At 38.1% G+C, this 24,851-nt stretch overlaps 1 protein-coding gene across 4 annotated transcripts in view; it reads right to left on the bottom strand.

Annotated features, from left to right (window-relative positions):
* The window catches only part of eys (eyes shut homolog), a 153,996-nt gene that overhangs the window by 48,800 nt on the left and 80,345 nt on the right, over positions 1–24,851 (bottom strand). For all 4 annotated transcript variants that reach the window (XM_051422200.1, XM_051422210.1, XM_051422219.1 and 1 more), the window contains 11 exons: positions 23,816–23,987; positions 23,396–23,474; positions 22,738–22,937; positions 18,664–18,788; positions 17,968–18,092; positions 17,315–17,528; positions 9,660–9,850; positions 9,441–9,532; positions 6,738–6,888; positions 6,330–6,442; positions 5,601–5,857 (listed from right to left, as the gene is read on the bottom strand). In XM_051422200.1, the coding sequence (XP_051278160.1) occupies positions 5,601–5,857; positions 6,330–6,442; positions 6,738–6,888; positions 9,441–9,532; positions 9,660–9,850; positions 17,315–17,528; positions 17,968–18,092; positions 18,664–18,788; positions 22,738–22,937; positions 23,396–23,474; positions 23,816–23,987 (1,719 nt within the window). The remainder of the gene's footprint in view (positions 1–5,600; positions 5,858–6,329; positions 6,443–6,737; positions 6,889–9,440; positions 9,533–9,659; positions 9,851–17,314; positions 17,529–17,967; positions 18,093–18,663; positions 18,789–22,737; positions 22,938–23,395; positions 23,475–23,815; positions 23,988–24,851) is intronic.

Raw genomic sequence — 24,851 nt, 5'->3', positions numbered from 1 at the left:
GCACCAGCAATTACAGCAAACACACACTAGATGCCCACAAAAAGAGCTGGCAGCATCGAGCCAGTGTGTTGGCAAAGCAGGAAGCCGACAACCCCTCATCAGGTCCCATTAATGTCAAACACTGAAAACATTATTTTTTGTTCTTCCTCACTACATTTACAGGAAAGATTATTTCTGGTCCTAATCCGTGAAAATATTACCTGCACCCAGGGAGAATTTATATTTTATAATTTTTGTGAAATTACACACATCAAATTTAATCACAGTCAATTAAGTACCTCATGTTGTCATTTTGCTGTTGAATATTGTTATAAATAAAAAACATTTTTATTGTTCCAAATGAATATGGGTAATTGGTGGGTTTAGATTAAATGTAAAATGTCAAAAGAAAATTTAGAAGCAACTCATTTGAAAAAGCCAACTTTTGAAATAATTTACACCAAAACAAAACAGCACTTTAAATGAGAAGAAAAGAGTGCACAGTCTTATTTGGATTGATGTCGTGGTTCAAAAAAGTTGTTGAAAAGACATAAATGGGACAAAACTGGGTCCTCAACTTTCATTTTATTATTGCTCTCTGGCCAACATCCTACATCACAGCTTTAAATGTGTGAGAAGTAAGGACATAAGGTAATGAGCCATAGAAGGAGGTCATGATCAATACAGACCAAGTCTGAATAATTTCCTGCCTCACTGGTTTTGTCTTTTTTGCCTACTTCCTTACCTTGCAGCCATTTACTCCGTAACTAATTTTTGTGATCACTTAACTTTCAATTGAATGCTTACATACTTAACAGAATGTCTCTGGAACGGTCTACGACCTACTGTGTCTTCTTTAAAGAGACAATTTATCACAGCCTAAAACTCTGAAATACCTAGATGAAATGGCTTTATCTTGACAAAACCTGTCTTATGGTTGGCTACTTGATATCAAATACTCACTCAACCACCAGGCACTGGCCTGGACTACGGTAAACACAGCCAGAGATGCAGCCCCAGAGTCCAAACATAAGAGAGCAAGACTCATAGTGCCCACATGTCAGGCTTGAAGCTTCTTATGCACGGGCCGCACAAAAGAAAACTACTAAATCTCACAGGGAAGTAAGTCTGAAAGCTGCTTTGGATTGCCATTCTTTGTGTGCTAAAAATAAAAAAAAACACCTATATACTGTAATTGTAGTGATTTAGCTGATATGGTGATAAATTGGATGTGTGCAGACATTCTGTGTGTAATATTACCTGAGAAAGGCATGTAAATCTCTCCCAGTGTGACAGTATTTGATAGTATGACACCTGACATTTTAACTGCAATGGGGAATTTGAAGCTTTACTGGGCATTAAAATATGAATATGTCAATCCCTGTTGTAGTCTTAATCCATCACTGAGTAGTGACTGTAGGATCCTCTGGTGTAAGAGGTGGAGGAAGTACTCAGATCCTTTACTTTGGTAGATGTAGGAATACCAGAAGGTAAAAAAAATACTCAAGTACTGTGAGTATTGTTTTTTTTTTCTGTTCTATTATATATATTGTATTGTATTATTATTTATGATGCATTAAATGCTGTTTAAATGCTGTAGCTGATCAAGGCAGAGCTAATTTTACGTAGTTTATATACTGCTTTGTAGTTTCAACAGTACATTAAATTTCATCAATAACACCTAATAATCATTATTATGTTTTGTATGAAAACCCCTCATCTGCACAGTAACTACAGCTGACATACAAATAATGTATGTTTTACTCCACATTGTGGTCGTTAAGATATGGTGGAGTAGAAATATGAAGCAGGAAAATATTTAAACACTGAAGTAAAGTACTAGTAGTTTATCCAAAAATTAGTCTTATTGATTTTTTTAGTTGTTTTAACTCTATGTAAAAGCCTAACCAGGGGTGGGGGCTACAAGCTATACACTCTTTATACATTACATTATATTCATCTGTATCTATGTTAAACAAAACAAACCAACAAATATAATATGCAATTTTACAACACTGCCATTCAAAATACTGTGACACTATTTCAGTGGGAGGTATGTGGGAGTTTTTACTAATCTGATCCAAGGGTGTTGTACAGATTGTAACGTCCAGCAAATTTGTGATCCGCGATTGTGCCAAAATAAATAAAACTGACTCAACTTGACAAAGTCGCCAATCATAATAGTTTCACGTACAGTCACGCCCTCCATGTTCTTTATATCACATTAAGTCAAAAGATCAACTGTTAGGCTACATTTAAGATCATGTATTTCTAAGATGAATTACATCAGTAGCATATTACTCACTCTTGAAGATTCATGTGCATTGGGATATTTCTCTTTGTTGAATACTGTATGACATGTCAGCATTTCATCTAGGACACAGGTCCATGTCATTAGTCACCGGGTAGGATGACAAATCTATAATTAACTGAGAGCAGGGGTGACTTGCTTTATTCTTCTCTTGTGTCTATTCTTAATTCAACAAGATGTGAGGACAAGGTTGTAACCCAGCAAAGTTGCCATAGCAAAACACATCCAAAGACTTTGTCAGCATATAAACAGCCTCCGGACTCCGTCTGCGGGCTATCAGAACTAGTGTTGCAAAGCACATCGTTGGATGAGTGCTCATATGAGATTGCACTCTGTTAAACCTGAGAGACTGAACTGCTTTTTGAGGAGTAGCAATTCCTCAAACTCAGCAGAAATGACTCTAAAAGGCCACTGCTGGTATTTAAAGTAAAAGTTTATGTGTGACAAGTTGAGGGATAAGCAGGAACTTATTTTATGGCCATAGAGGGTAAATCCCATTACTTTTTTGAAATGATTGATCAGAAAAAAAGTTTAAAAATGGATTATCAAATCAAGCTTAACATCTGATTCATTTCACAGGTATGGTGATGGGAATTTGCTGTATATATTGTGTTATTGTGTATCATTACATTGAATATTCTGGTTATAATGCATCTTTGGGTTATCAGGGTTAAAGTCCAATTAGCAAGGTTAGCCTTAAGCTTGCACATTGTCACGCAGGCAATATGTCCATGCAACTGGTTATTATGCTGCAGTCACATGTGATGATATTTTGCATCACACTAGTAATTACTCTTCCCTGAACCTGAAAGCTACAATGGTGAGAAATAAATGAATGAATAAAAGAGTCAATGAATCGATGAATGATTCATATTCTTTATTCTCTACTAGCTGTTTAGAAGTTGGACCGACTTATAATAATAATTGGCTCGGAAAAGCAGCATCTCTGTCATGTAAGCAGAGGGGGGTACCGCTTTTACTCAACGTAGCTGTCTCCCATGGGAAAAACAAATGAGAGTGAACTCTTAAAAATAGCATCATTTTTGTTACAGTGCCTGGAGAGACAAATAACATTTCAGTAGATTACTTAAACACCTGTAAATTAGCATTTTTGGAACGCATGGCAGAGGTGTCAAATAAAGGTGTCAGGTGCACACAGGCTGCTCAAGCCATGTCAAATGACTGTTAACTTTAACTGTGAGTGGCAGATTTTCATATATTCTGTAAATACAAGGTTATGTTATCAGCCAAAATCATGCTCAGGCATTGTGAAGGTGAAGATCAATCCAGCTTTCATGATTGCAACTCTTTGTAATGCAAATTCTTTTTCGCTTACAATATTCCCCAGGCTTAAAATGTACAGCACATATGACATTTGGTGACTACTGTTATCCAAAGCTCCTTATATGAACCCCATGACTGAAGGCATTATTAGTGCAATGCTCGATAGGTTGCAGAGGAGGGGAGAAGTGCAACAGATAAGGCTTTCTGCTCTCAAACGTGGCACAGTGTATAGTTTACAATGATAACAGTGGCAAACTTTAAATTAAGTTATTTTTACTTTTATTTTACAATTAACTTCATTACTCGTCCTATTTTCTAGCCCATGACTGTGGGTTTTGCTTGCTAGCTAATTAAGTGAATGTTACTTTCATGAGTTGGGTGAAAACGTTGTGTCCGACATTCTTTTCAGTGTCTTCTGTTGACTTGTTTTAAAACACAAATCTTGTAAAACCTAGAAACAGCTTTTTACTGTTGTGTGAAGTTAATTTGTCCCTGCACGGTTGAGGAGCAATGTAAGATCAGACTGTTACTGTACTTTATTGTAACATAACTCCATTTAGGTGCTTTGGTTAAATACTTATTTGCGTTTTCAAACAATTTTATTCACTGGACAACTTTGGCTGGGGTAGTGAAACTTCCCTTAATCTAATAAAGAGCCGAATAGACCCGCTAATATTACTATAAACACTAGTAGCTTCCACTATAAGTTTTGACATTGCAATACACAGTGGATGTGCTAGGGCAGTGTATTTTTTTCAACATAATAAGCAGTGCCTGAAATGGACCAGTACTGACCAGTACTGAGTACCGGCACTGATTTTTGCCCACTTCAGTACCCTTACTTCTTATTGAGCACTCAGATGAGCATGAGCCGTACCCACCACTGTGGAGTAGAAAATAAAAGCAGTGAAATAACTGTATAAAAATAACTACTTTGATTCTTTCAGCCCCATGCTGAATCAGGGTACTGGTACCTTTTCTGGTCCAATTCAGGCACTGGTTGTCACAGACATTCACACACATGCATACATTACTGATTATTTGTGTCCATTGTTTTCTCCTTCTTTATCATTATTTTTGTAAATAAATATGCTTGCTCGCACCTTGTAAACTTGTCCGGTCACCCATCTTTGTCTGGGCTGTGACACGCGACAAACTAACCTAAACTAGCCTAAGCCTACACTTTTGCTTTTGTGTTTTTTAATACCATAGTTGATTTAACTCATGTAATTGTAATAAAAATGTAATTACGATCATATACTATAGCTAGTGCAGGGGACTGAATATCATAACACACCATCTGAAATGCATCCCACTTGTAAGCAGCTTGGCTTGCCTTATCAAGCACACATGCAATTAATTCTCAACTCCAGTGTTACTGCTTCTGTCACTGACAGAGAATGACTAGAACAGCAAAATACAGGATGCTGTTTTCTACACTGTCAGAGGACATCATGCATGGCAAGAGAGGCAGAAAGGGATGTCAGTTGCTACATCACAAGTGCACTGAGAAGAAATGTGCGAAGGAAATACTCCTTAGTATGTGTGTCTAGTACTGCTGTCTCCTTAATATTAGTGTCAGACTGGTTGGTAGAAAATAAATATTTTTGGTGGGGACAGGGGTGAGAGCTTTGGCTGAATGTTGAGCGAGTGCTGCAAGGTCGTCTTCTCATTCTCAGTAAGTGTTGGAGGTGAACATGGACACACAGCGATGGTTCAAGCTGCTTATATGGATCTTTCATTTCATTAATCATATCCTGAATAATTCACATCACTCAAAATTCCTATTGCAGCTGACTCTATTCTCCCTCATAGTGAAACCTATTAGCCAAAGAGGCTCAGCATATATTAACCAATATAATTTGTTGGCTGGCTCTTGATGATACCACTGTGGAGGTCACGGTACAGTACGTTTTTAAGCTTTTTACTGCTGTGTGTGTGTGTGTGTGTGTGTGTGTGTGTGTGTGTGTGTGTTATAAAAACTGGGAAACACTGTCAGCTAAAAACAAAAAAATTCCAGGCTTACCTTTCTCACAAAAAGTTCCAGTAAAATGTAGCGGGCAGTGACAGGAAGGCAGAGCTCCACCAGGCAGCTGCAGCGGATGACATGTTCCTCCGTTGCGGCAGAAACCGTCACGGCAAACTTGAGGTTCACGCAGAGGATGTTTTGGTGTTTGTGTGGGAGCTGCCATTGTTGTTGTGCTCACTGTGTCTAAGGTGGTTGATTGAGTTGTCAAACTTGAGGAACTTGTTGTGAAGGCTTCTATGGCGTACAAGGTATATCTGTAAAATGGAACAAAAGTTTGTGTGGTTTAAGTGGACAAAAATCTAATTTCACATTATTTGCTTTTAAGGCTAAAGATACAAACTAAATTTGTGTGCAGCTAATTTCAGCCTTTAAATGAAAAGTATTTGTAAAGTGCAGTCATTTACCAAGTAGACAGATTTTTGAGTACAATCCCAGAGAGAGAGGAAAACTCAAGTATTATTCATCACAATAAGTGGTCAGATTTTCTCCACTGCATCAGAATAAATAAAATGTGACTGTTGGTGCTTGTTTTATACTAAATTATCAAACCATCAAAAGTGTGGTAATGTGTTGGGGTGATTTTTCTTTTTTGTGCATGAGCTTAGAAAAACTAAAAACCATGTTTCACTAACGATAAACAACAGATACTCGGTGAAAATTTAATCAAAAGACGAGAACATGATGAAGCCATTCTTTTTTTGTTTTTTTTTAATCCAGAGACTTTACCTGCATCGGTCTATGTTGCTGCCGGCGATGGCATCGGATGTGTAAAAGCTCCTCCGTTTATTAATTTCAATTACTTCAATGCAGCCAGTATAGTTGTGGAAAGGTTTCGCTCTCTAAAAAAACACCCAAAAAAAATGGTTTATTCAGACAACTCATTGATTTAAGCAGTTCTTTTCCACCTTTTACAGTTTTAATGATAGGCTTTTAGTGGGAACCACCTAATACATGCTACTGATAAATGCAGTATATAGTGTGTAGTACATACTGTATACTACAGGCTATATTTTTATCAAATCTGTATGTAGTGCGGTTTCAAGTACAGCTTATTTAACATTCAACTTTTTAGCATGCATGTCTTTTAGAACCTTATGATATCAGCAGGTAGAAGAGAAACCACACTGTACTTACCTGATTGGGTATATATTGTTGTGGCAGACCACCTGTAAAGACGTGGTTTAATCTTTGCATCATGTGTCCCAACCAGTAATTACTTGCTGTACTTTTGATTTTCTTATGACCAGAAAGCGTTAGCTCTGCTTCACAGGGGGTCAGATGTTGTCTATAAAAAGAGTGTGAACATGTCACGTCAACAGTTCAGCAACTACAGGTATACCAGTTACTGTTTTAAATTAAATGTTTTCAACATGACATTTAGTGTTGAGAAGAAGTGTGTAGTACCAAGGGATCATTATTTCACATAAGCACACAAGTCCCTGGTCTCTGTCTTCGGAAACTTTCGGAAACTTAAGTTAAAAAGTAAAGTGCTTTTGGGGCCTTATATATATATATATATATATATTCCCCATTATGCCAAAGAGAAAGGTTTTCTATGGTTTCTGAAAAAAAAAGGATTCTCAAACCATTAAGAGCAGGAAAAATGCCTTTGAGGTGAACTACTGCGATTGACATTGGCAACTTCAACTTGCAAATATGAAAAATCTGTTTTGTAGTTGCACATAAAAACATGGCGAATTAAAAGTTCTGAAATAGTAGAGTGAAATACTGAACACTGAGATTTAAAAACTGTGGTAAATGCGTGTAATTGTTTTGTTTACTCTGTTGATGCACTCATTAATCACAATCCTTTTCTGAGGTGTTACCGCTGAACTCCATTTTGTTTTCTCTAGGTATGTGCCTTCACACAACTATTTTGGACCCGCCCCACAGCCATTCATAGATTTCAAAAACCAATTCTCCACTTTGAAACAACAGGGGAGAGCAGATAATTACCTAAGTGCAGATTCTGGACTAACCATCTGCAGCTTGAGGGTTCTCAGGCCACAGATGCACACTCTCCTCTCCAGTGTCTCACAATACCCCTTGTTCCCTGAGCGGAAGTTAGGAGGTCCACAAAGCAATCTAGTCTGATTTGTTAAGCCTGTACTTTGCAGGCTGTTGCATATGCCGGCTAAACACTCGGGGCACTAACTCCGAGCTGCACAAGTCCTTCCTCTAGAGCCAGCGTGGAGAAGCGGTTAATTTAGAAGCAGTCTGCCAGAGCGGCCTGGCCAGCAGCCAGAGGGCACCGTGCTCACTGTCCTTGAGAAGTCAGCCCCACTGGGTTTCTATTTAACATATTGAAAAGCGTCTTTGACGGGAAGATATATTAAAAGTCTATAATGAGTTAGGCGGTGACGTTGAGGATGGCCATGGTGTTGTAGCTCTGGGTCAAATCAGACAAAGATGGACGGACTCGGCCATCAGACAATTACAAAGAATTTGCTTTGTGACACCAGGAACCATTTTTCCATACTCCCAACCCTCTAGTTATGACAGCTCTCTTTCTTGCAATGTCTCCAAGGGGTTGGTACAGAACATTATGATTGATTCATACTGCTGTTGTATTTTTCTTGCAGAAAAAAAACAGAGGTGGAGCCTCATAGTCCTTAAACCTGATAGGCCTTTCTAGATGCACTTGCATATTTAGGGCAGTGCAGCTTTCTGCCAAGAAACATGAGGCAACCTTCCCACTCAGTTTTGCTTGGACAGGAAATAATTTGCTCACCTTTGGCACAGTTTGTTCATAATCACCTGCAGTACCTTTCCTTTTATCTGTTCTTCTCTTTTATAATTTCATCTTCAGTAAAGCTTAATTCAGTTCTTTTTCATTCTCTCAATCTCAAGCTTTTAGATTAGTGTAACAAAAAAGAACAGTGTTTTACAAATTATCATCTTTGTCAAAAAATAACTACTTAAAAAAAAGATGAAATGGCCTCTTTGCATTTAAGCAGAGTATAGGGACTTTATTTAACAACAAGTAAACTGATTTTAAAGCGAGCTGAACATTAGCCATTTTGCTTCAGCTTCCAGCTCATACATAATAAACTTTGTGTCTTGAAACTAAACCACAATCTTCCACATGTCAGAATATAATGGAGAGGGCTGGCAGCAAGATTGCACATGGGCTTAGGAACAATATAACTAAAGGGGCCACAGCCTCACTTTAAATCATTTAAACATTGATTTTGTGCTCAGCTCTTGCTTGTTAATCTTTTCGTAATGAAAAACTGCAAATGAAGACTTTAGAACAGCCAATAAAACATGGTCAGTGATCACTAATGCATTTTAATAGGCACATTCTGACGTTTGTTTTAGTTCTTTAAAATGTAAGCCCATTTGCCCATTCGTAATAAAATCTAAATTCTCAGCCTGGTGATTTCTGCCAATTATATATCCTCCCCCGGTATTAGTTACAGCCCGTCTCTAAAAAAAGTCTGCTGTACTTGAAATGAGTGGATAACCAAGGATCAACTTAATACAACCTGAGGTGCTAACACTATTCAAACAGAATTGGTATATTACTAAGTAGCTTATCGTGAATATGCTTCTATTTTCTCAATAGAAATATTCATGCCTGAAAGAGATACTTAACACATTGCATCTGGGGTTGATGTCTTGATGTCTAATACACCCTGTAAATTAAAAGCTGTAAAATTAAATTGTAACTTACTTACTTACTTTTTTCTCACATTGCAGCTGCATTTCTTTTTCTATACACAAGCTGAATATGAACTGACCGCAACACAGATCTGAATGTTCAGATCTGCATTGTGGTCAGTTCACAACACCCAGCTTCACAAGGTTAATTGAAAATGTAAAAAAAGAACATACCTGATATTAACAATGTGAACATTGCCATCATTAACATGAATTAATGTACTGATCTGTGTAACCTCTTCCTCTTCGTTGCAGGAAAAGGCATACTGAAACAGAGAGAGTTTAAACTATTATATGAACTGTATAATCTAACCGTGCAATAGCTAACTTTGGGCAAACATGAGGAAGACTGATGTAGTGAATGCATTATAACTACTCAACTTGAGTTTTTACCTGCAAGAGTCCATCCAGGATGAAGAGTTTCATGAAGAAGAAATCACTGTTAGCAGGTCCTTGGTCCACATAAAGTATAGTTCCCCGGGCTGCCCGAGTTTGAAATCTCACAGTAATGTTGTTGAGTGTGCTGAGGTCAAAACCCTCAAACTCCAGGTATGAATTCCCAAAGTACTGAACGTAGCTTGAATCTAGGAAATAAAAAAATATCGAAATCTGAAATGTGGGGAAAAGGGTAAACAAAAGCAAGACAGACTGCAGTTTATGCATCTTTACAGTAAATTCTGCTGATTCTCTATTGATCCCTGAAAGAAGAATTCAACTTTTCACTCACTTCCTCCACAGGGAGGTCAGTGCACTGGGTGAGATACAGAACAGCAACCTCAGAATTATTAAAGATTCAGAGTCTTCTGGCTAAGGACACCTCAGCAGGGCAGATTCTTGTTGCTACTGAGGCTTGAACATGGACTTTCTTTTCCTTTGTTTGTTTCCTGTTTCACACACTACTGTTGCTGCATAAAATGTAAATGCGACCTGTTCCGAGCACCGGCCCGCACTTTATGCTGAATACGCAATTGCGTAGGACCTCACAAATCATGTCAGTCGATAGAGCATGTCAGTGGATGGATTTGATTAGCACAGGTGCTGCAGCAACTGTCTAATTAATCATTATGCTGCTAAGGTACGATAAAAAAGTACGTAAAAAAAAAAGTGCTGCATCCAAAATGTAAGTATGTCTCTGGCACGGCCAAGAGGAAAATGAAGCAAATGAAGACAGACAGCAGAAGTTCTAATTCGAGGGTGTGTGTTTTGCGTTGTGTAGCAGTGAAGAGCAGTTTTCACAGAATCATTTCCTTTGCGGTGACCCATGTAAATCCAAAATATAGTTTATATAGTAGTTAGTTTTCTCCATGACACTCCATTATAGTACATGCACGTTTGACAGCTAGTGCTGCCTGCCCCGCAAACTTCACTTCTTCAAATACATTACCGATCATCATGTATACACAGATCAGCCATAATAAAGTTATAAACCCCCTGCGCAGCAAACTGCAATGCACTGTGAAAGATTTCTATCAGAACCATCATTAACTTTTTCAGCAATTTGAGCTACAGTAGCTTGTCGGACCACACGGGCCAGCCTTCGCTCCCCATGTACATCAATGAGCCTTGGCCGCACATGAACTCCATCTGTTCACTTTTCCTTCCTTGGAGCACTTTTGATAGGTACTGACCACTGCAGACCAGGAACACCCCATAAGAGCTGCAGTGTTGGAGATGCTCTGACCCAGTCATCTAACCATCACAATTTAGCCCTTGTCAAAGTCATTCAAATCCTCACGCTGCCCATTTTTCCGGCTTCTAACACATCAACTTTGAGGACAAAATGTTCACTTGCTGCCCTATATATCGACAGGTGCCATGATGACCAGATAATACGTGCTATTCACTTCACCTGTCAGTGCTCATAATGCATTGATTCATTCACTGGACTCGAGTCACTTGTTGATGTCTTTGTTCAAGACAATGATTCCCGCTCATTCATTGGTAGCCCCACTTCCTATGTTTTGAGCGACTGCGGCACTGTAGCAGGCAGCAAGCAGTGAGCAGTACCCTACGGTAACAGCGAGTGGGCACGGGCAGTATGAGTGGGAGAAGTCAGAAATTCATGTCTTTCATGAGCAGTGAGCACTTGTGAGCACTGTGTTTGACAGGCTAACCCAGTCATTCATAGCAAGTGAAGGAATTGTTACTGATATTCTTTTGCAATTCACAGGTGAGTATTGGCCAATTCTGTTCAGAAGCATTGAAGCTGCTGCAGATAGACGGCGAGCCTGAAGCTAACTTCAGGTCAGTCAGGGTAGCTAGCTCAATTAGTCTAGTGCATTTGTTTATTAGCTAGAGATTCCAATCCCCATATGATCCCCTAGAACAGGGTTCCACAGAGTGAGTTTATATTAAGTGTATAGTTTTATTTCATAGTTCTCAGCTCCAGACAAAGTAAGGAGGGCCCCCAAAGAAAATCTTGCCCAGGGCCCCCTGCTGTCTTGGAACGGGCCTGCCACTACCTAAAACAGCATAAAGAGACTAGTGCATGTGATTTAGTATGGGAAGTAGAGGCAAAAGGTAGATAATTATTATTTTGAAAGCAGTATAAAAGGCTTTGAGGGCTCTTGGTAGCATCACAGTTTTTTCCTGTTGCTCAGTGTACAGGAATACTGTAAATAGTCTTATTTGCCAAAAAGCTGTGAAGCATGCAAATAGCACTATATTAGCCGAGAGAGGAGTCTTGGCTGAAATGAACGTATTCATATAAGTTTATTACATGCCTCATTTTATAGTGGAATAACTTGGCTTATATCATCCATGAGAATGGGCAATTATGGGATATTTCAGTGAAAGTTCCACTGCCCGCAAGCTTATTGAGGGTAGTGACGCAGACAAACTTAAAAGACTGACTCAGACTGCAATTGGAGGCAAGCATTAGGGGTGCTCATGCTCAATATATTTCTCATTTGAAGGAAGTAGTGCAATTTGTTGCCGGAAAGTCAAACTGGAGAGCCGGTTAAAATGAAAAGCATTCCTGGATGCACCTGTCTCATGCTCTGTCTGTTCTTATCTGAAAAAAATCATTACACTAGAGAAATCAGCAAAGCTCCTTTAAAGTTGTTGCCATGATTAATCGAGCAGCTACAAGTGAGACCTTTATCAATATTTGTTACACGTCAAGTCCTAATAGGCTGGGGCCCCTTTGATCTGACAGTGGGGCCCCTCAGGGCATTTGGCAAACAAGCTAACCTAAATACCCCCATTTTCTCTGGAGAGCAATATGACCAACACCCTGAGGAAAATCCCCTGACAAAAAAAGTGAGAATTATCAGGAGCAGACCTACTGTGATCTGTGAATTAATGAGGATAAATGCACACCGCAACAATGCTGTGCTGTCTTGTGCTTCACTCCTGACAATGGGGTTTGCCAATGCTGATGATGGGAAATTACCCCTCAGAGACAAAGCTATTCATTAATTTTAAAGCCTTGTTTAGTCTGTTGTAGTCTTTGATGCAGTCTGAGGCTGCTGCCAGGAGGCAGTAGCATACCTCATTAGCAGTTAGCTTCAGTCTCCCCTTCAAAGGTCTCCCGTTTTTACCACTACCTTACATTCTCACACCACATTATTCATCCACACGTTCCAAGTAACTAGTGGGACTGAATCTAAATTGTAAATGTGTACAATTTTAACTGCATCCTCACTTTAAATATCTTGATATGCAGTATCAGTATTTTCTTTACTGCTGTTATAATAACAGGAAAAAGGGGGCTAACATAATGCTGACCAAGGAGTTTTTAGTACTGTACTCTGTTCAAAATCTTTTCTAGTTTCAAAAGGAAAAAAATGTAGTCTCAGTGGGAATCTTTCAGATCAGATTTAATTAGGCCCAGTCTTAATACATGTCCATAAAAGAGGTGAGAAAATTGATATGAGTCATATTTAATGTAACCTAGAAAGGTGGAGCACCATGTTGCTGCACAGACAGCGTGCAAATGTCAGTCAGGTTAAAGAACAAGATATTCCACTAGAGAAATTTATTTGGAGAAATACGAACTTGAGATCAATTAATATGAGGATAGACTCTGGATGGCGAGATTTAATTGATATAGACTTAATGTCCCATTTATTAAAAAAAAAGCCAGGATGTGAGTCCTGTTTCGGCACTGATTTATTGGGTAAGGTAATAGACTGACTGATTGAACTTGTCACAGGACAGAGATAAAATACTGCCGAAGACCATTCTTGGACCCTTGCAATTTCAGAGCCCTGAGGGAAGGCAAAAGGTCATTCTGTACTGAGCCTACAAAACTGGCAGAAAATGTTACATTCAAGATGTAAGAAGATTTAGTTAAATATCATTATACTGCTGAGACATACGGAGGACTCAAATCCTAAATATAATATGGCTTTTTTTCCCCAAATCTAGTGTCTAATTATATCCTTGTTGTCTGGTTTTAAAAATAACTGATGAAATTGCACACTGCACTGACAGTTACTGTACAGGAGCACACAGGCCACAAACTGCAGCTGAAATGACACATTGAGACACTGCTTTTTTCATCTTGCCGAGCCTTTTTTACTCATGAATATTCATAACTGTGCACATCATGCGAATGCCATTATGACTCACTGGCAAAGTTGTTTCTGAATATATCAAAATGATTATAGGCACACTAATCAGGCACTGCCAACTCAATTATGAGCAAAATATATAACTAACATAAACTGGCGCCGTGCAGAACAAATGCATGCATGTTAAACTGAAGGTTAACAAGGTGACTGCCCCAAGACAGGTACTGCATGTTTGAAAGGACCCTCTGGCTAACCTCTTACTCATCAAGTTGATTTTGAGGAGCTTAAGTAATTTCATTTCTGCTACACGTGGCAGCAAAAGATAACAGCTTCACCTGCGCTGTGGTGATCACTCCAAGGAAAGTCAACCAAATTGTGGCTTAGCTGCAGTAAGCCTCCCTCCACCAGCAGTGTCCTTTCAAGATTCCCATCAGCTCTCACATTGTAGTGCTAAAATACTGTGAAGCTCAGCATTGCATGTACAGAGATGGGGGTAAAAAAAGAAGACAGTCATCTCAATCAGTGGAATAAGGTTTCTCTTTTGTTGCTACTAGTTTGCTTCTGAACTGAATTGATTTTTTACTAAAAATTAAGGTATAGAAAAAGTCAGACTTAATTTACGTTATTTCGTTCTTATCGTGAAACGGTATTCTCTACTGCCAGTGTACTATATAAACTACCCTCTCTATGTTCAAATTCCCATTGACTTGGTATATTTCAAAGGTTGTGGAGCAGTCTTAGGTTTAAAGGAGCACTGTCTGAGTCTATTTCAAGCAGCACCAAGGGCACTGCATGCGTTTAGATGGTGACCTAGTTAGATAAACTCATGAGTTTCTGGGTCCTCTTACTTTAAAACTTATTTACTTTGATTATGCACTTGTATATAAAAGAATAAAGACATGATTCAGTGCATAGATGCTAGGGTTTGTTTTTCTTTACCAGTATCTTGTGTGTGTATTTAACCCTTTGTAAACCAGTGCAATTTGCACTGTATGAAGGCTGGCTCAGGTGCACCGGGGAGGACTCCATTATGTTTGGCCCACAGTGATTTTCAGAGTGTCGCACTGAATTGGTTCAAGCTCGTCTGTGTTCAATAGGTCTGTTTTACAGCCCTGTGAACAGTTTCAAAGGCAGACAGACCTCATCTGTCAAGGAGTAACAATCTGCCCAGTGCTCCCAATTCCTCCTCTCTCATAGATGACTGAGTCCAATACCAGTAATGTATAACATATTGGGTTCTGTGTGTGTCATTTGAGTGTTAAAGGATATAGCACCCAATCATGATTGGACTTATCACTATTTGAAATTATTTATCTCAAATAGAAACAGAATATGCGCTTTAGTGGCCAACACAAAACTAGCTTTTAACAAGATGTTTTTTTTTCCACCACAGCTGCACAAACTATGTCAATCTCTCAATCAAACCTAATATATCGTTTCCTGCTATGTTCCAAAGGCTCTAAAATCCCATTTGGAGTACCGGCTCAGTGGGAGTCTCCTCACATTTGAAACTGGCAAACCTTTTGCAGCAAAAATGTTTGGTGGAAAGAAGGAAGGACAAGGGAAGGATAGATTTGTAATTTGTCAAAAAAATAAATCCCTGGACCACCTTCAGTACAAATTGATTGGAGTAATGGCTAATCAGTTCAAATAATTTAGTGTCACTTTCTTGCACACATAATGTTAATGGAAGTAATAACATTGTAATGGTATATATGGCTTGTTTGATAAATGTTAATTTAAGTTGATTGCCATATCTAAGATGATCTATCATTAAGGTAATAGGTATTGCTTTTGGTAGCAAAGTTATTTTCCATTAAAATGATTCACTTTACAGAAGCCATGAACTTGTGTTTTATAGTATGTAAATATGATTTATAATCATGTTGATCTAAAGTTCTTCCTCATACAGGAAAGTTAACATTTAAAGTATTTAGAACCATCCTGAACACACAGACAAGTTAAACAATGAGTGAACTAATTTGAACAAACATCTTTATTGTATGCAGCCTTTAAAGTTGAACACATCTTTAACAATTAGAAACTAAACTAAATTGGAATTAAATTTGCTTGAGATAGGGCAGCATATATACCCAGTGGTGATCAGATTCTTCACTTAAGTAAAAGTAGCAATACAATAATGTAAAATACTCCTTTGCAAGTCTTGCCCTCATATGTTGTTATATGTTCTTATATCATATATTCTTATGTATATAGAAGATATATACATACACACACACACACACACACACACACACACACACATACATAAGAGATTTAAAACATTAATACAGCAGCAAACAATTATTTGTTATGTAAAGAGGAGTAATGGCGTCGTGAAAAGAATGACGTCACGCTCCCTTTAGCTGCGTTGCTATAGTAGCTTGCCTGTGCTCTGTTTACAAAGCCAGTCTAGATACACGTGCCAGTCCCTTTGTGTGAAACTGAGGAGAGTGACTGAAACTGCTGTTTTTCTTGTCTATGTCAGTGGATTAAAGATTTATTCTGGCCAAAACAGAGTTGGTGATTGTTCGAACAGTGGAAAGACGAACAAAGATGGTTTTGGTGAGTTTTTGTTTTTGTTTACTGAATGAAGTTGAACAATGATACACAGAAATAAAAAAATAAAAATATTTTTTTGTCCCTGGAGTCTGGTCGTGAGTAAATAGCGATATTACAGCTGTTTGTTTGTGTGGTTAAACAAAAGGTCTAGCTCTGTAAGGATCCTGCTGTCATACACTTCAACAATCTGAGCCTTTCAGTGGCAAAAACAAGCACTTTTAGTGGACATACTTGGACAGGCGCACTTGTCCCCAAGGATTAGTTAATGTTACATGGCAGCCATAGCAGCCTGTTTGGCGGCTATTTTCTCATCTAACTCTGGGAATTAAGGGTTTATTTTTTTGACCAAACAACTGTTGGTGATTGTTGGAAAGACTGTGGAAAGACTAATAAAGAGTTTTACTTTTATTTATGTGTTACAATTAACTGCTGTTATTTTCAATGGAATCTGATTGTCTGTAGTGCCCATTGTTTTGGTTTGAGATTCTAGTGTTTCAGTGTGACGCCCCTGTGACGATAAAGGTTATATATAACCTTTAAATAAAAGTATATAAGTACTATTAGCAACATATACAGCAGTAGTATCAAATAAGTAAAAAAGTAAAAAGTAAAACTACCAAAGTCACAGAAAAATTTACACAGAACTTTACTGCTGAACGTGGAACTATAGTTTATGTACTACAGATAAAGTTAGCTTGTTTAGTCCAAGAGGGGTCATGAGATAATGAAAGGGTTAAGAAAGATAAAAAAGTAAAGCTCATCTGCAGTAAATATGTAGTGTTTTTTCTGACTTCTTTTCAAATACTTTGCTTACTTTTTTGTATAATATTGGAATTTAACTCTTCCTCAAACTGTTATTTAGACGTAACCATGTGTTTTTACTGAGATGAGATAAACTGGAGTAAATAAAATGCATAAAATGGATATGCACGTACGTATTTGTACATGCCTGCACAGTGTGGTCTGTACCTGTGGATTGCACAGCTGTTGGTGCCGGGCTGAGTGTTGGCGTCGGCACTCTGGGTGTGGAGCCGCGAGTGATGTTCTCGACTATGGTCGCCAAGGGAACAGCATCCGTAACAGGAGGCAGGCAGCTGACCTTGTTGATGCCATCTACACAGGAAAATGCTTCTGGACATGGATTCAACAGGCAGTCATCATAGTTGTGCTCACAGTTCCTCCCCTGTGTATGTAAAATAAACAACCTTTAAATGAGATGCTAAATGGGACATAATGTTTACAGCTTGAATAATAAAGTTTGCATTAAGTAGGAAACATTACATTGTTACAAAAACAAGTTTTTTTTTTTTAAATTTTGATGTTAGATTGTATCTTATTACTGATGATTCAGATTATTTTCATTATATGGGCAAAATTCAAATTTAAAATATGCATTTTTTTTTTCCTGAGTAACTTTTTGGGGTGTAAATTCTTTATATAAAGTAATAGTAACAAATAACTAAATTATGATTAGACTATTAAACAATAATAAAAAAGCAAGCACACAGTTTTAACATCTCAGTAAATTAGTGTCATGAGAGAACTCAAGAGTTGAGGTGGCAAGAGGGTAAAGGTTAATTAAAAGAAAAGATGGAGATGGGGAATAAGGTGGGGAGCCTCACCACAAATCCAGGACGACAGAAACAGGTGTAGCCATAGCCTGGATCATTCTGAATGCATATCCCCTGGTTGCAGGGCTGTGGAAGGCACTCATTAATGTCATCCTCACAGTGAAGGCCTGTCCAACCTGCCAGGAACAAAAGCCCACAGAGTGCCGTGGTGAGCCCAGGCTCTCCCACTTCCACCCTCTGAAGTGAATATCAATCAGATTCTCCTACATTGATTTGCTTCTTTTTGGGTTCACACACATACAAAGACAAGAAAAGGCTTTCACTAAAGAGTAAGATGCCACATACATTTTAATGAGTTCAGGCTGTATCGTCTTTTTATCACTGTCTTTTTTAGTACTGTATGACTACAAATTTCTCCCTGGAGAAAAGTGGATGACTTTTGAATGGCTTTGAGGCAAAGAAGCTATGTAGGCATTATGGTAACCTTTAGTGACACTTTATATGGCCCCTTTCAATCCAATACGGGTGTGCTATTAAGTATTAACATGCTTTACATATGGTAAACTGTACTCTACCACATCTGGGGCACAGTAAAACATCCATCTAGGCTGTGTCTTAGTTATCTTGTTCCTGAGCCACAAAGGTTTCCTGTAAAAGGACTTATAAAGTAAAATAAACTACTAAAAAGCATTGGTTGTCTCATTTCAAAGTAAATTGAGAGACTCACAGGATGTCTGAGTGACTCACCTGACCTGCAGTGGCAGACGTAGCTATTAATAAGATCTTGGCAAATGGCACCGTTGTGGCAGGGCGCTGAGCAACATTCGTTAACATCCACTTCACAGAAATCCCCCATGAAACCTGGTGGACAGCTTAGGAAACATATCACACTTTAAAACCGTGAGGCTGTATCACGTGCTGTCACTTCCTTCTTGTGGAACTGGCACTGTATCTGTAAGAACTGCTTGTTTTCATTATTTATCCAAAAGTAGTACAACTCAAGTGAGTTGTTGGTTATTTCTGAGTATATTATAAAAAACATTTCTTGGGATCTTGAGAGACACAGCAGCGGAATCAGTAAAGGAAAGTGATATTTATTTAAAACTGTTGCGGTAGGTTGTCCATGCGCCGACTCACATTAACCTAAGTACACTGCTCCCGGTCAATATACACGATCAGCCATAACATTATGACCACTGACTGGTGAAGTGAATAACAGTAATTATCTCGTTATCATTGCTCCTGTCAGTGGGTGGGATATATTAGGCAGCAAGTAAAGATTTTGTCCTTAAGTTGATGTGTTAGAAGCAGGAAAAAATCGGCAGCGTGAGGATTTGAGCAACTTTGACAAGGGACAAATTGTGATGGCTGGATGACTGGGTCAGAGCATCACCAAAACTGCAGCTCTTGTGGGGTGTTCCCGGTCTGCAGTGGTCAGTACCTATCAAAAGTGGTCCAAGGAAGGAAAAAAGCAGTGAACTGGTGACAGGGTCATGGGTGGCCAAGGCTCATTAATGTATGTGGGAAACAAAGGCTGGCCCGTGTGGTCCGATCCACCAGGGTCATAATGTTATGGCTGATTGGTGTATAGTGGACAACGAAAATAAGAATGACAGAATCTGCAATCATATAAATTATAAGGTGTAAAATTCCTTATTATTACATCTCACTTTTATAAATGCACAAGCGCATGTGTATTATAATACAGCTGGACTTAAGTACAGTAGTAATGTAAGTTTATTAATCAGAAGTGAAAAAGATGTTTTAACAGAAACCTTTCTTTACAGCCAGCTTGTTTGTGTGTCAGGAGCAAGAATATGCCAGGGTAAACATTAACAAACACTGCTGGATTTGAAAAAGGCTCTGTACCCTCTATTATATTCTTACAGTGGGTCTCTGGGGACTTACAAATCTGTTAGTGTATAGTAACTTCAGGCAATGTTATTTACATTAATGCAATATTTTACAATTCTCCTAAAGTAAATTATGTTTCTGTGATTAAATGTTGAATTTATACAGTGACTTTTCTCAACATCCATTTTGTTCTTTAGCATATATTATATTACACCTACAGAATAGTAACCCACCTTCTGTGGAACTTAGGGCACAGGACACTTTTGTACCATCTGAATGAAGTTCAGAGAAAACACGGTTCCGTGTAGTTAACAGATGATGTTGTTAATGCACTTCTCTCAAGCTAAGGGGCTTGGTTGTTGTGTCCATGTTTGGACTAAATCAATATGGCGCTCTATGTGTTAATATCATTACTGCTAATTCATTTATTTGAAAAAAACTGGTCCAGCATGCCAAACAATACCAAAAACTCACTGCTGAAAACTCAAGTAAAGTTTATAGACCACAAACTTGAAATTAGAGACCTAATTTGAGAGTACGATAAAACAGAATGGATTAATTCAGCAGTGCATAAAATCCCCAGGTAAACAAAGTTGAAATATTTAGGTCTGGTAATGGCTTTCTGTTGTGGGGTTGGTGATTTGCACAGTATAAGCTACACCTAGAGCAAAGAGAGGTACAACTCGATTCTGCAGATGTCATCCCCACTGGCTTAAAGTTTTGTAGAAGAGCAGTCATTTTCCAGATGGACAATGAGCCTGATCATGCATCAAAGGTACCTGAGGCCAAGGAAGACCAAGGTCTGCTGGCTTGCATGGATTTCCAATACACAGTCACCAGACCTCAAACCCACTGAACATCTTTGGGAATATTTGACATCAAAAAAGGTGACACAAGCAGAATAATGGGAAAGAAGATTCTCAAATTTACCAAAAACCGGATTACTTCTCATGTTTCAATTAATACACTTTTAACACACCTTTGCTGAACTCACAAAGCTAGAATTCCTCTTTGGGAATTTGACTTCTGTTTTAGACTGAGATCTTTGAGGCATGCTTGCTTTAATCACATAACACTACAACATCAGAACATGGGAAAAGGGTTTCATGCATAACCTCTTGGCTGACCACCATAACAGAGAGGGAATGGAGTGCTTTTGAGGCCATTGGCTGAACAGGTGCAGAATTGAATATGTACCACTTCACAGTATTTCATGTTTTGTAGATGTGGTCTGGCGAAGAAACTATTGCATGACCAATTTTATATTTTAGGCCATTAGTCAGTGCCCTCTCCATTCAAGTGGAAAAAAATATGTGCATGTACAAAACATGGTCGACTCTCAAAAAATATTTTAATGTGACTTTAAAGTCACAGTAGCATCCGTCACCACAAACAACAGATTGGAACCTGCTGTTACTCAGAAATTGACCGACCAACACTAGACAACAGCTAAATCTGTATTCAAGTTTTCTAGTGGTGTAAAATGCTTCTTTTAAATCAAAGTACATAATATATCCACACAGAAACAAATTGGCAAAATGCTGACTTTCCATCTATTACTCAAATATTATTATATTATATCTGTAAATAAAACACAAATCAAATAACTTGTTTAAAGAAATGACTGATTACTGAATCTAAATAAGGCCAATAACCAGTTAATAATGCACTAATACCACAATACATTTCATTTGATGAATCCTCTGTTCTGAAAAGAGCACACAATGCACAATCATCATATTGCAGATCAGCAGGACACTAAAGGACATTGTTAGACATAAAATGTGTCTATTCACTAAGTTTGTCCTTGCACACATTTACCTATAAACTCATAAGATACACTGTATTGCCTCTCTGTAATATTTACACAAATTAGCCAACAATAAAGTAAACACCATAAAAAATGCTGTGCTGAGGCAGTAGGCAGTCCAGTGCGTCAATATATAACACTGTAAACTGCGCCAACCTATTTGGAGTTGTGGTAGTCTAGGATACATTAAATCATGACACTGAGCAGCAGCACATCAGCACAAGGTTAGACAATGTAATTAACTGTAAGGCATCCAGGGAGCTGCTATGTCAAATCTGCACACTCTTACTACATACAGTACACCTTGTATCGAGATACACTTCATCACTCAAGGGAGAGCGTGTCAGCAATTAAAAAGTAATGATTCACTTGCGACCAACCTGGAGGAATGCACAGATAGGCTACTGTAGCACCTTCTTTTGAAACAAAATGCATTGTTAGATAGAGACAAGCAAAATTCCAAGAATACTTTTTTTTTACATTTTGACATGCAAATTCAATTTTTTTCACATTTCAAAAATGTTTTTCCATGTTTATCAGTTCACCTGTGATACTTACAACTCCCCAGTATTTAGGTATGGACCGTTTACTAAGCCCTGTCCCCTTAATTACTGTTGCTACCCATCAAGCCTTCCAGTCTTGCACAGCACATGTGTAGTTTACATCAATAATGGTGGCACATTTAAGAATCACAATTCTTAATAATTTTAGATTTTGCTGGCTGAACTGCCAACTGTCACTGTAGCTAGATTCCTAATTAAGCAGCCCCTATGGCCAAAAGTGCTCGTGTTTCTACCCCCTTGTTTCATTGATTTCAAGGGGAATCCGACTGAATCTAAGCTGGTGGCAGGCATTAAGAATAACTTCTACCAACCAGTTAAATACTCTTTGTAGAAGGTTTGTTAAGCTAATGTTTACATTACAGCTTGATGAGTTCCAGATAGATGTCCCTTACCCTAACTTCCAATCAAATAAAGAGCTGGGCAGGACTGCTAATATTAGCCTTTACTTTTTTAAGGTAAGTCATGACAGTTTAAATATCCACGAAGGGCATGCTCCAATCAGCTCATATTACAATGACTCCATCCAGGGATCATTTTTCGGTATCAGTACATCATAAAAAAAAAAAAAAAACATTTAACAGTGGATCAACTCACCTGCATGTAAAGTTTGATCCCTCACCGTCAACGCAGGTGGCTCCATTGAAACACAGTGAGACATTATAAGTGGCATCTTTGCAGACGTCTATATCATTCTCACAAGTTTTCCCAGTGTAACCATCCTGACAGAAGCATGCGTATTTATCAATGAGATCCACACATGAGCCTCCATTCAAACAGGGACTGGAAGCACAATCCTGTGAATGAAAAGACATCAAACACTTACAGGAGTGAGGGGCCGTAAAGTAGTATTAAATGTTTTGACAGATACAACCATAAAATAGATGATTTGCTATCTAAAATGCATAATGTCTAGTTAAAAAAGCAAAACAACTTTGGTTTAGAATGCATTGTTAGTAGTTAAAAAGCAAATAATCTCATTACCCATTAAACTAAATGCTCCCAGAGACCCTATAAGCAACTCAATGTTTTATCTCTAGAGTCCGGCACAAGTTGTGGCTAAAATCAATCAGGCATTAGCAATTTCTTTTAATCAGGTATTTGTACAATGCTTACATGATCCTGGTAGTTCAATTGACTTATCTTGTAGAAAAATCAATAGAGTTAGTGATACCAAAGGCCACACAAAGATTACAAAATTCTCTTGACATTCCTGTAGAACATCGAGCTGGTTTATTAATTAAGCTCAACTCACGTCAATGTTGGTTTCACATCTGGTGCCGGTCCATCCAGATTCACAAAGACAGGAGTGTGAATATATTCCATCCATGCAGCTGAGAAGGCCACAACAGATGGGGTCAGAATTGAATTAATCAAAATTATAATACTTAATGAAATCAACTAAAAAGCATTCATATATGCAGGTCTTTAGCTCTATAGTTCATGCAGAATCCTTAGAGTCTTTTGAATGAATGAGAATTTCCCCTTCAACGGAATTAATGACTATAATTTAGAGACCACTGAGACAACCTAAGTGCATCACATTAGCTCCTTACAACATGTGACATATGTCTCCACTCACTGCGCTGGCAAGGAGTGTAATTAAAAATAATGCCTTGCCATTTCTGCACAATTTGCAGTGTTTCTGTTTTAGATGACAGAGAAAAATCTGTACCTCCCATGAAGACAAGGCGCTGACATGCATTCATCAATGTTGGTCTCACAGTGGAGCCCAGTGAAGCCATCAGGACACAAGCAGTCGTATCGATCAGGTGCGTCAATACATCTCCCACTATTTTGGCATGGGTTTGAAACACATTCATCGATGTTAACGTCACACCGTGCCCCTAGGAAATGAAGCATATTTAAGTAAGACATTACATATTTAACAACTTAATCAGAGCAATGCCTTTTTATTACTTCAGTACCCAAAGGATTTTATTACTTTGTCAAGTCTGGGTTCAGCTTTAGTTTCTAACCTCAAAATATCTATGCAAGTCTAAACAAACAAGCTAGACATTTAAAGGCTGAGTTTTGATAATTTTGCAACAACTCTGTGACTGCATTTTGGATGTCTCTGGAGACATCACTGCACATGCTCCAGGACATGGTCACATTTCTGTTCTGTTAGTTTGACAAACTGAGAGGAATAAACTACACTGGCTTTGTTTACTGAAATGACGGAATATGCTGACACTAGCTCTTTCATATGTTTTTAATAGTCATCATCTATGGCACAGATCATCTACAATCAGGCTGTGGTTACAAACACTTGTCAGTATAAATTTATTGTTGGTTTACATTTTTTCATGAGATTTGTTGAAAGAAATAACTTCAATGGTAACTATAAGGTTATAAATGCCATTGTCAAACTTATAGTGATCTGTAAAACTCTACATCCTCTACGTAACCACGTTGTCAGCATGATTTATCATTTTCAATAGTTTTAAAGGATGTGTTTCACACACAGGTCACACTACTTAATGGGAGACTTTTAAAAAAAAGATTTTTTTACAGACCTCAATGTATTTTTTTGTATCGTAACCTCGTCCTTCATGACTAATTTTGACTCTCAAGCATACTGTAGTATCGATAAGAAATCTGGATGAATTTGAAGCCAAGACAACTTGCTAAGACCTGAAACTTGAGATCACAGTCAACAACTCATCACCTTTATTTCATAAGAAATCACAAGTAATCAAATATAGGGG

The sequence above is a fragment of the Dicentrarchus labrax genome, unplaced genomic scaffold, assembly GCF_905237075.1.
Source record: "Dicentrarchus labrax unplaced genomic scaffold, dlabrax2021, whole genome shotgun sequence".
NCBI classification, from domain to species: Eukaryota; Metazoa; Chordata; class Actinopteri; family Moronidae; genus Dicentrarchus; species Dicentrarchus labrax.
The sequence above is the reverse complement of the archived record's forward strand: the minus strand, read 5'-3'. Positions and strand labels throughout refer to the sequence as shown.